This window comes from Pyrus communis, chromosome 4 (genome assembly GCF_041283825.1).
Source record: "Pyrus communis isolate YQ-2024b chromosome 4, ASM4128382v1, whole genome shotgun sequence".
NCBI lineage: Eukaryota > Viridiplantae > Streptophyta > Magnoliopsida > Rosales > Rosaceae > Pyrus > Pyrus communis.
Window position 1 is genome coordinate 1,819,458 of NC_142568.1, and position 12,221 is coordinate 1,831,678.

The window sequence follows — 12,221 nt, forward strand, 5'->3', positions numbered from 1 at the left end:
AATCCAAACCCATTTGCCTATTTAATTATCAAGATAAAATTTCATTGTTTCTTACGTAACAAAGTATTCGTTAATTTATTTGAACTCAAAATTAGATGTCTTAAATATTTCTGATTTGGTTAATATTTTGTAAGAATAATCTATGAGGTGTAACTTGAAAAATAGACGTTTCGGATTGTTAAAATTCGATGTGATGTGGACATTAAAATTAATCTCCGTTTTTATAATAAAATAGTAATTCCTTCCCTTAAAAATTTCCCATATAAAGGAACTAGTAACCCGACAAAAGAGAGACTACCAAATAATGTCGCGAGTTCAAGTGACCAAAAAATATGAGTAATAGAATATAATAAAAAATGATTAAATCACAAGCGCACATCACGATTTGAGAAGGGTGGTACTGATGGAAAAGAATTCCCGTTGGATCTTTTTTTTGAGGATCCTAGATATTCCGTGATTGTGACTGTTCATCGTATATTGTACGGTTAAAAATTATTTTAAAATTTAAAATTAAATATAAATAATATTTAATAAAAACTGATCGCACAATATATGATGAACAATGAACGATCACGATTATTGAATTCCTAGGATTCCGAAGAAAAAGATGTACTGATAAAGGTCATCACATTGAATGGGATGTGAGCAAATTCGCACTCGAAAAAGCCATGACCCACATATGAGGCATGGGAACACGTTTCAGTCGTCGGATCTAAAACAACTCAATCGTACGGCCGAGATATAAGTGAAACGGAGACCTCACTGGCGCTTGAAAAACAGGCGGTCGGGTCGAGTGAGCAGCTCCTCCCTCAAGGCTGAAAGTTGAAACAAAACCAGCCACCCACCGCCCCTTAAATTGGGTCACACTGAAGCTGTGTAAAGCTCAAGATTCAAACTTTTCAATCAAAATTATGGCTTCCAACAGAGTTTTCATGGTGCGAACGAAAACTACACATACATGTATACATACACGCACACACACACAAATCTCTCTCAATATATGGACATACAAGATGTATGATGATTCTGTGCGGAGCCTGCAATTTTTTCTTTGATTCTCCTTTCCGTTTGTGCTTTTACATTTTTGCAGGTCGCCGAGAAGCCGAGCATAGCTCTTTCTATAGCCTCCGTTCTCTCCCATGGCCAGGTATGCCCTCTCTCTCTCTCTCTCTCTCTCTCCCCCCCCTGCACTCACAAGCTCACGTTTTGAAACCCTAGCTCCAAAGCTTTAAAGCTCCAAGTTAAGGACTTTTTGAATGCTAATAAAATATAGGAGGCGGCAAAGAAGCTGTAATTTCAATTTTTTTTTTTTTTAGTTGGATGAGCATTTAGATGGAGTGAACTCAGCTAGAAATGAGAACTGGGCTACCCCAATTTTTATTTTTCAGTTAAAGAACATGGTGATTGATTTCTGTTCTTTTGTTCGGGCATGAAATTGGAGGGTGAATTATTAGGATGATTTGGTTTTAGTGGCATAGAGGTGCTTTATTCTTCCATAAAGTAGAGAACTTTTACTTCTAACTTCTAAGGAGGGTTATTAGATGCTTAGCTTCGATGTTGGTTATAGGATCTGTTTACAGAAATAGAGGGTAAGTGAGTGTCTATTCTATTTGTTTTGGATAGCAATTTAGCTTAAGAGATAAACAGTCGGGGGAGGGCGAGATGGTTGCTCCTTATATTGACTCCTTTACCTGCATTTATACCGTTTGGCTAACTTTTTATTCTTAAATGGATGACTTACACGTTAAAGTGAAACTTATAAGAAGATAACAAAGGCCGGCTTCGTTACGTAAAACTGAGTTAAGGACCCATGAGCCTCAACTACATCCGGTTTCAGCATGCCTGCAGAGTATAAAGAAAGTGGGCCTTCGAAAACTTGAGAGAACACATATAACCTAACCAGGAGTTTACTAGCATCAAGAGAAAACAACTGAATAATTTGTGTAATGTGGAGTATGCCAATAAGGTTCTCATTGAAATTATGTGAGGAAAATTAGTTCTTTGGTTTATGGATGTGCTTTTTTCTTGAACTTAATGTACCCTGTATCACTTTGACACATTTTTTTTTCTTTCCATTTTCATGCTTTATTCGAAGTTCTGCTTGTAAGAATCATAATTCCATGTTTTTCGCAAATGATTTATATTGACATTCAGCTCATATTTTCATAATACAGATGTCTACAAGAAGGGGTAGTACGGAAGTCCATGAATTTGAAGGAAAGTTTCTTGGAGTGCATGTGCATTTTAAAGTGACATCAGTTATTGGTCATGTGTTCAGGTCCTTTTCCCACTCATCTCTAACAAGAAAAATCATCTTTGGATACTCCTTGGTTATATGATGCGATGATTTATTAAACTTTGTTTTAAGCAATGTCATTATGTCAATTACTGTATGGGGTTTAGTTTCTTTATTCAAATCCATTAGTTAACTTTTTTACCTTGTTCCTTCTGCTCTCGTTCTCTGTAAAGAAATCCTTATTCATATACTTATTAACCTTTTCTTATTTGATGTGTGCTCAAATGTGCTATGTCCTTAGATGTTTTCGTATTGGTCTTTGCCCATTCCTAAGTGGATGGAACTCCTTGGCAGGTTATGGGTAGGTTCAGGTAGTAGGTTCTATGGTTGTCATGATATACACGCACCCCAATTAAGTAGTTTTGAAGTAGCTTCAACTTGGTTTTGGATGGATTTCTCCTTTTGTTGTATAGGGTTTCTGCTTTTGTTCGTCTTATTGATTTAACCAGTATATGTAATTACATTGCAAATCTAGCAATCGTCTCTCAATGTTATCTGGCATAATTGTCTAGCTTTATGCATAAGTTGAGTAGTTTATTTGTTGTGTTTCTAACTCGGTGCTTTTTTTTCTTTCAAACTGTAGTGTAGATTTTCCAGAAAAATATCAAAATTGGACATTGACTGATCCTCTGGATCTTTTTCAAGCTCCAGTTCTCAAGACAGAAGCAAATCCAAAGGTACAACTTTTTTTACCCTGCGTCCTCTTGTGGATTCGTAAAACTTTTTCCTCTGATTCTTATGTCATTTGTTGGGATGACCTTGGTGTAAAGGCTCACATTCGCAGGCATTTAAGCCAAGAAGCTCGCGGTTATGGTAACTTGGTTTTGTGGTTGGACTGTGATCGTGAAGGGGAAAACATTTGCTTTGAAGGTATCTCTCTCATTCCCTCTCCCTATCAGTCTCCTCTCTCTGCTTCTCTATCTAATACTTGTTAATAAGTTTGTTTTCTCATGATATGGTGTGTATTTAGTGAATTCAAATTTATCATTATTGTTATGACATCTGGGAAAAGAAAACGGTAGGTATATGTTAGGGTAAACCTTTTTTAATGAGAGAAAGGGAATCTCGAATGTATTTTGTAATTGATATGAAATAGGGAAGACTAGAAAATTGATGGCTAATTTCCCTTGGCATTGATTAACAAGAGAATGGAAAAGTTCATAAAAATTCTAGACTGACTGACAACACATAGCAAGTAAAACATATATTTTCCTGCTCAAACCTTGTTTCAGCCTATACTTGTGTTTTGTTCGTAACCAGGAATCTGGTTGTTAATTTGTACAATTGCAGTCTTGTAGCTAATCTGTTACTAATTATATTCAACTACTATGAGATACTTGTACATGTAATTAGAAAGGTTGAGTTTAGAAACTCATTTCTTATGTTCCCCTTACCTACACAATAAATATAATGTTGGTATGTCTAAAAGGCACTAAATTTTTTTATTGCAGTTATCGATTGTATTGGCCATTCAAATGAGACTAGAAGGAAGATCTATCGTGCTCGGTTTTCCTCTGTTACTGAGAAAGACATTTTGAAGGCCATGGACAACCTTGTTGAACCTAATAAAGATGAGGCATTGTCAGTAGATGCTCGGCAAGAGATAGATTTGAAAGTTGGAGTTGCATTTACACGATTTCAAACACACTTTTTCCAGGGGAAATACGGAAATCTTGATGCCAGAGTTATCTCGTTGGTTCTCTCTCATTTATGTTAACGAATTATTATTAATATACTGTTTGGCTTCCAGTCCATTATGCATTTATCTGACTGAAGCATAGAACTTGTATCTTGTGAATATATTGCATTTCCTTGACCGTCTTAAGATATTTTGCTCTAATTCAGCTTCTTGTTTGTGCAATAGCATATCCGTATATGTATGTTGGTCTTCTATGTTAGTTACATTCTTAAGGCCATCAAACTTTTTCCTGTGTAGAGATCTATGTGGTTGTGTTATAATTGGGATCATTTATATCCTAGAAATTTTATGCTGTAAACAAAGGCCACTATAATTGAGCACTGGAAAACTTGTAATGTGGACATCTGTTTATAATTTTATATTCTTCTTTATAATAGGAATTTTACAGAAAAGAAAGAATAGCCATACAAACACAGCAAACCAGAAGGCCACCTGGTTTTTCCCCAAACTTTACTAGAATGGAGAAACAACAATGTAACCCTTGATCATAGCAACTACAACAAACATGTATACTTACCAAAAATGAACACACTTAAAACCTAAAAGCCAGCTACCTCCAGTCCTCTGCCTCCCCACTTTAATCCTAAAAGCAACTGCTATTCGTCTCCCTCACCGCTGCCTTCAACCCCCTCTTTCTCTGCCTCTCTGCCATCCTCTTTCCCCATTCCTCTCCTTCATCCCTGGCACAGAGCCATGGCTTTTTTTTTTGTTTGAAAAAGGAAAGAACCTTAAAAGAAATCAAAAAGTTCAAAGTAGATGTGGGTAAAAGGGGAAATGTAAGGATTGACACCAAGTTGGGCAGAGTTTAGGAAATTTTTTTTTCGTATTAATGTTCTAATAGTGCATGGGGGTTCTTTATAATTCTATTCTATCATTTTGCTTTTATTTGTGATTGTTTTTCCCATGTTCCATTTTCATCTCAACAATGAACCATAGACTAATCAAAGCTTAATGTTCATTTTCAGCTATGGCCCTTGCCAAACTCCGACCCTTGGATTTTGCGTACAGCGGTATTTGCAGATAAATACCTTTAAACCAGAAAAGTTCTGGGTCATACACCCATACATAATACAGAAGGGCTACGAACTTCAGCTAGAATGGGAACGTAACAAGTTGTTTGACTTCGACGTGAGGCCTTCTTTACTATAAACTTTCTCCTGTCTTGATGTCCCTTTCATTGATAATATATTTTAGGCTTTTAATGTTGCAGGTTGCTGTAATGTTTCAAAAATTAGTAATGGAAGATGGAATGCTAGTAGTGACTGAAATAGTAGAAAAGCAGGAAAGCAAAAGTCGTCCTTCTGGGCTTAATACGGTCAATCTTCTGAAGGTCAGATAAGTGCAAAGAAATAAAAAAGACTAAAGATTGATGATTGATGATACCTTTTGTTTACTAATATCATGTGACTGTAAGTTTAGTGATCAATTTATATAATATTGGACATTGCTTGTTGGTCGCTTACACACTTAAAAAAGACTGCCTAATAAAGGAAAATATGAAGAAGTAGATGACTGCAGATTACAAAGTTTATCTTCGTTGTGTGTTAGATAGTTGCATGGAAAGTTCAGCATAATTTTCATCTGACCTCAGCTAAAAAAAGAATGTACAAATTAGATTCTCCCCAGCCCTGTTTTGTGCTGGAAATAAAGAGCTACGAGGTCGTAATTGGCTACTTCACAATTTTGGGACAAAATATAGTCATTGGACCCAGATCCCAATTTCCTGAATGCTAAATATTTTAAGAAATTCATGCCGATAGGCAGTGATGTAAGGTGGGTTAAGGTAAAATGGTAGTAATGACTGTGTAAGTCAATGTCAGTATTGGTTGTTTGAAAGTTTATATAAACCTGAAAAAAGAAAAAGTGCTCTTAAAGACAACCAATCTTATTACAACTCCTAAGTCAGTTGATTTCTTCTATCAAATTTTCAAAATAAAAGAAAATATTGTAATCATTTTCACCTAGAAGAGAAATGCAATTGTTCTGGATATCTTAGTTCATTGGGTTGGCTTGTTTGCTAGTGTTGTAATTTGTGAGCACAGTATTAGCTTGAAATATTATAATGAAGCAATCTCTTAAATCATTATCTAAGTTCAATTTCAGTGACCCCATTAGAAATTTGAAATTAAGTTAAAAAAGTCATTCTTTAAAGTTCTCTAGTTTCTATTATAAACAATAAAACATAAAAAGGATTAATCAGTTTGTTCAAGTTCTTTATATATGCAATGAGATAATTTCATTTGGCTATTTGAATACATTGACGAGTTTTACTTTTTTAACTTTTTAATTCAGGTTGCTTCAAGTGCACTAGGCTTTGGACCACAAATGGCTATGCAAATTGCTGAACGCTTGTATACTCAAGGTTTCATCAGGTAATTGTAGGAATTCTCCATCTGATATAATAAATTTCAAGAAAATTCTTCATCCAGGACAGTGAATATTACAAGTTAGCTATTGAAGAAACATGAACTAGCAAAGTAAAAAGTAAATTTCACCATATGAATTTTTGAGAAAAATAGAATTGGAGGCTTTGGAGCTTTGCTTCCATCTCATAACTTTACATGAGAAGAGGTCTGGGAAACAATTTATTCAAAAGTCCTCCCATAAATGTCCAATACCACACCCATAATTTGTTAAAATTGATACCACTTTATTTGCTATGCAAAGTATTTCAACGATAGAACAGTATTTATTGATAGACAAATTTTCAGGTGAATGAATTTAAGGGGATATTCTAACATTGTTATGGTTCTAGACTTTCTATGTGAATTGGTGTTCTAAGATCTTAGTATCAAGTGCTATTCAATAGCTAGTTCCAAATATAATTTTATTAGGGAATGTTCTGTTTGCAATGAAAAATATTTGTTCCAAGTAGTGTGCCGTCCAGGTTTTTATTTTGTAGAATTTTTCATCTCATGGTGTTGCTGGTTGAAGTGGTAAACTGTAAACCTGACACCCCTTCATGCACATCACTTACACTTAGCTTCAACCATTAGTCTTGAAGTGTGCTTATTTCACCAAATTTTATTTTGTCTTTTCTAATGCCAAGTTTCTTTTGGTTCGAGGATTGTCGTAGTTGTCTGACTATTTTCATATGCTGATTTTCTAGCTATCCGCGTACCGAGAGCACAGCTTATCCATCTTCTTTTGACTTTAGAGGCACACTTGGTGCACAAGTAAATAACCCAACATGGGGTGATTATGTACAGAGGCTGCTTGCTGATGGTTATCAGAAGCCACGATCAGGGACAGATGTAGGTGACCATCCTCCTGTCACTCCGTTGAGGTCTGCAACTGAGGACATGCTCGGAAATGATGCTTGGAGACTATATGAGTACATTTGTAAACACTTCATTGGGACTGTATCTCCTGACTGCAAATATGTAAGGTAAAAGTTTCAGTGTTCACTGTTTTCTGTTAGATGACCTGACCAACTACATAATTGGAGTTAATTTACACTTGATTGGATGTCTGTTTGCTGTTGCATCTTGTTAATGTATGTAACTCAAAAGGCTGAGCCCATTAATTTCACTGTATCAACTTAAGAAGCATAATGATTTCCACCTTGTATGCCTAGAGTATGTGTTTACCTCATTTTCTTTATTATGTGATAGTAGTATTGACTATTGAGTGAAAAAAAAAAAAAAATCATACTAATGTTATGACCAGTGTAACCCTTTTTAGTCGGCTAGATGGAATTCCAGTAATGAATAAGATTGATATATAAGAATTGGGGGAAGCTGTTTTTCACCCTAGATGCAGTGCGAGATGGCTTATTTCTGGTCAATACTTACCTAGCCTGGTTTTAAATGGATTTTCTAGCTGGTGGGTGAAACCATTGATTCGAAGACGTCAAACAGAGATGAGAAATCATTTTGAAGTTAAATTCTCGTTACCTGTTTAGTGAAGTTATACATCATGTATTGCTATATCTGGTTCAAACTTCTGTTTGTGGTAGGAAGTTTACGTAAGCAATGTTATAAGCTTTTCTAGTAAAGGTGATACTTTGTTTGAAGTTGCTTAAAGTTGACCTTATTAGTTTGATATTTATTACTTTTCTAACAACGTTTATGAGACAGATATTATATGCTGAATATATAATGTGTTTATTATTTTGGTTTTTAAATGTCCACTCCAGAACAAAGGTAGATTTTTCTATCGGTGGAGAATCCTTCCATTGTGTCGGGCAACGTGTTTTGGTGAAAGGATTTACTTCTATCATGCCATGGTTGGCAATAAATGAGAAAAATCTTCCTCAGTTTACAAAAGGGGAGAAATTAGAAGTTTCAAAAGTGGACCTTCATGAGGTAGATGTGCATATCCTTCAAATCTCACTTCTATTCAGTTTTTTTTGTAAGTCTCCTCAATTGATCCAATATCTTCTCCGAATCTGCATTCTATTGGATTCTGTTTGAATAGTTCCTTCATTTGGTCGGGTCTTCCAAGCATTTGCTGCTCCTTGATGGAAAGGGAAATGCTCTTGTTTGAGATGTTTGGGAATAAGGGGAAAGAAAGAGAAAAGGTGTAAATAGGATAATTTAGTAGCATGGTGTGATTTGGTATGTAATTTGGAGTTTTGAATCCGTAAATTACGGTGCAGGGTTTGACTTCACCTCCAGATTATCTTAGCGAGAGTGAGCTAATTTCCCTTATGGAGAAAAATGGAATTGGCACGGATGCTTCAATATCTGTTCATATTAACAACATATGCGAGCGCAATTATGTGCAGGTTTCTATTCTCTTTCTTTTCTATAGGGATTTTGTTTGTTTTATGGGAGTTGATACAAATATATTTTAAACTGCATTTCCATGAGGTAGTTCTGCTGTACAATCAATTGGCAGGTACAAGCTGGCAGGAAGTTGGTTCCGACTGCCTTGGGTATTACTCTAATAAGAGGCTATCAGTGTATCGATCCAGATCTCTGCTTGCCAGATATTCGCAGTTTCATTGAGCAACAGATTACTCTTGTTGCTAAGGGTCAAGCAGATCATTTTCGTGTTGTGCAGCATGTCCTGCAACAATTCATGCAAAAATACAGTTATTTTGTCAAGCAGGTTAGAATACCTTATCATTTGAAATATGCCTACTTTACAGCTTGCTTGATGATTTGGCTATGTTTTTACGGCCAATTATTTGTGAAGTGCTTGTTTATGTTGACTGTGCCAACTTGGGTTCGGTAATGAAACCTTGTACTCCAAATACTTTGGGCCACCTTGAATATGTTGCTATTCAACCTCCTTATTAAGCTGTATGGTTTATTTGATTACATTGCGAGCTTCTAAGTTTCTATGATCCATTTTCTGCTACATGGTGCAGATTGAAAACATGGATGCATTATTTGAAGCACAATTCTCTCCCCTTGCTGACTCCGGACGAGTTCTCAGTAAATGTGGAAAATGTCTACGGTACATGAAGCATATTTCCAGCCAACCTTCGCGGTTGTATTGTAATACATGCGAGGAGGTTTATTATCTTCCTCAAAAGGGTAGCATAAAGGTATACTCTGTTAATTGATGTTCTTTAGTTATGATTGAAAAGCGTCAACCAAAATTTTAATATGATATGCATAACAAATTAAAATCAGGGTCGGTAAATACCCATTTTTGTATTCTAATCTTTTTTTATGGAATATAACATACAGTTTCCAGGTTATACTGGCATGCCTTTCCCTTTTTGACGATATAGAAGTAATAGATTTACATAAATGTTAAGAATTTAGAAAATAGACATTTAAGTTATAAAGCTGAGTGTAAACTAGTGAGACTCTAAATACAATTTTTGCATAAAAATTGAAAAAAAAAAAATTATATGAAGTAAATTACGAAGCAAAATAATATACATTTTCTTTGAATATTTAAACCCTTGCACCAAATATATACTTTTGGGCTGAGTACTCTCACTTTAACAAAAGCAAATGTATACGAAGGTTATACAGATAGCATCTTATGCTCTAGAAGCCTAGGCCTTGTGTCCGACCAGCAGATGCGTGCACTCCTGTGAGGCACCTCCATTGTTTGTCCTGGCTGTTCAGGATGGAGAATCGACATGTGCCCTTGGGGATTTGTTGGGTTGATGACCCGGATACCCCAGTTACAGTGTAATATATATAATACAGGATCGGAAGACTAACTCTATATATTCCCGCATCTTGAAGCTGGAAAAATGTACAAACATGACCTCGCTTCATCTTTTAGTTTTCAACATTAGTTCGAATATATGGCTCAAAGTTGTGAACTTTATCGTTCATCATCCAGAATGCCTTTTATGACCCAGTATCTTGTTCCAAAAGCTTATTGTCAAACTTCTCATGTGTAATCAAGCAATTGCTTTTTTGCAGCTCTACAAGGAAATTACTTGTCCTCTGGACAACTTTGAGCTATTAATCTGCTCCATGCCCGGCCCAGATGGCAAGTCATTCTCTCTCTGCCCATACTGCTACAATAGTCCTCCATTTGAAGGTATCGACACACTCTTTGGTGCTGTAAAATCTGGCCCGTCTGGCAAGCTGGGAAAGGGAGCCGGCATGCCATGCTTCCTCTGCCCACACCCCACATGTCGGCATTCTTTGATAGCCCAAGGAGTATGTGCTTGCCCGGAATGTAGTGGAACACTTGTCCTAGACCCCGTGAGTGCTCCCAAGTGGCGGCTCTGCTGCAATATGTGCAATTTCCTTGTCTTGCTACCCCAAGGTGCTCACCAAATTTCCACTACTCGAGAGCGGTGTCCAGATTGTGACTCCACAATCTTAGAAGTGGATTTCAATAAAAAGACGACACCCTTGGAGAACGGAGAGACCTTGTATACCGGTTGCATTCTTTGTGATGAATTGCTCCATTCACTAGTGGAGATGAAATATGGCAAATCGTTTTTCGGATCAAGAGGAAGGGGCAGAGGAAGGAGAGGTGGACATAGGGGAAGAGGGCGAGCTACGGGTAAGAAGGTGGATCCCAGAATGAGCTTCCGGGATTTCTGAATTGTACCAATCTTGGCTTCCTTTTTTTGTGGTTTGTAACTGCCATCGTTGTTTACGTTGTTCAGATAATGCTTTTCGATTTTGATGGCAGTCTCGAACTGGAATTCGATTGCATAGACGAATTTTCTTAATCTACAGTTGGCCTATATAATAGCAGATTTAAGCACGATAATCGCGGTTGAAGGAGCTAAATTTCGTTGAATTTTGTTAACACCCCGAATCGGCATGACGGTAAATTCTCTCTCTAAATGTATTTGGCTTAAAAAGGTTAGAATTCCATGAATCGGCGAGGTAGTTGGAAATAGAAGGGATTTAACCTTTAGACGGCAATTATTTATTTATTTATTTTCCTTCATTTTCTTTAGCACAAACTCGTAAAAGGAGAAGAATGAAATTGGGGTCCGAAGAGGGAACTAATTAGAAATTGAAGGAATGTAATTAGAAAGATTAACAATTGTTTGAGGTCCGATTTATTGTGATTTTTTTAGAGTGTACTAATTAGTCATTTAAAGAGGGATTGATATTGCGTTGGATTTTGGAGTGTACTAATTAGTTATTTTGGAACTTGATGTTAAAGGCGTTGTGCATTAATGCAGTTGATGTTCGTTTCGATAGGAATGACAGTATTTTAGGATGACAGTACTTTAAAGGACAGTAATGATTTGAAGAGTAGGTTCAATCTTTCTTACTAATGGTGGCAGTGACGTGAAGGCAACATTGTAGCTCATGAATTAGCAAAATATGGACTTAGCAACGGAGGTTTTACTTTATGGGTGGAGGAGGAACCACTTTGGAGAACGATAATTAAATGTAATTTGCGAGCAAGATGGTTAGGCTTCCTTCTTTATAAAAGGTTTTTTTTTTTCAGTTCCCTTTTGGGCCCACAAACTTTCTGTAATCTGTTTTATACAAAATCTCAATTTCTATATTTAAAAAGAAAAAGTGCTCTTAAACCTAAAAAATCAGATAATTGAGGCCCAATTTATTGCGATTTTCTGGTTGATTGAGAGAAATTTTTTATTGTGACCGAAACACAAATGGTAAACCACGTGTTTTTATTATATACATAGTGAGAAATTTTATTTTTTAAATTATTAATTTTTTAACACACATATCCCACCATTTGCATGGTAACAAATGATGTACCATCCCATATTCCAATCATACTGAAAAATCTCTCGTTGATTGGGAAGAAAAAGGGGGAAGAATTCTCTCAGGAATGCATAAAAATGTAAAAGAAAGTTAAAAGGAA

At 36.1% G+C, this 12,221-nt stretch overlaps 1 protein-coding gene across 2 annotated transcripts; it reads left to right on the top strand.

The window, feature by feature from the left end:
- Window positions 1-668: 668 nt before the first annotated feature.
- On the top strand, window positions 669-11,141 carry LOC137722599 (DNA topoisomerase, type IA, core). 2 transcript variants are annotated; one of them, XM_068461641.2, is made up of 15 exons: window positions 669-935; window positions 1,091-1,147; window positions 2,175-2,278; window positions 2,880-2,973; window positions 3,067-3,166; window positions 3,748-3,988; window positions 4,961-5,123; window positions 5,206-5,325; window positions 6,288-6,367; window positions 7,105-7,383; window positions 8,134-8,302; window positions 8,596-8,724; window positions 8,838-9,050; window positions 9,313-9,492; window positions 10,334-11,141. In XM_068461641.2, exons 1-15 carry the CDS (start codon window positions 912-914, stop codon window positions 10,967-10,969), a joined length of 2,589 nt encoding a protein of 862 aa, XP_068317742.2. In that variant the 5' UTR covers window positions 669-911; the 3' UTR covers window positions 10,970-11,141. The 2 variants fall into 2 exon arrangements, with proteins under 2 accessions (XP_068317742.2, XP_068317743.2); XM_068461642.2 differs by having other exon boundaries at window positions 709-935; window positions 2,885-2,973.
- Window positions 11,142-12,221: the final 1,080 nt, after the last annotated feature.

Bases quoted from the DNA above. Each gene is read 5' to 3' on its own strand.
- LOC137722599 (XM_068461641.2), top strand. From the start codon at position 912: ATGGCTTCCAACAGAGTTTTCATG. The intron at 3,167-3,747 runs GTATCTCTCTCA...TTTTTATTGCAG, and splicing joins GGAAAACATTTGCTTTGAAG to TTATCGATTGTATTGGCCAT. The intron at 8,303-8,595 runs GTAGATGTGCAT...ATTACGGTGCAG, and splicing joins CAAAAGTGGACCTTCATGAG to GGTTTGACTTCACCTCCAGA.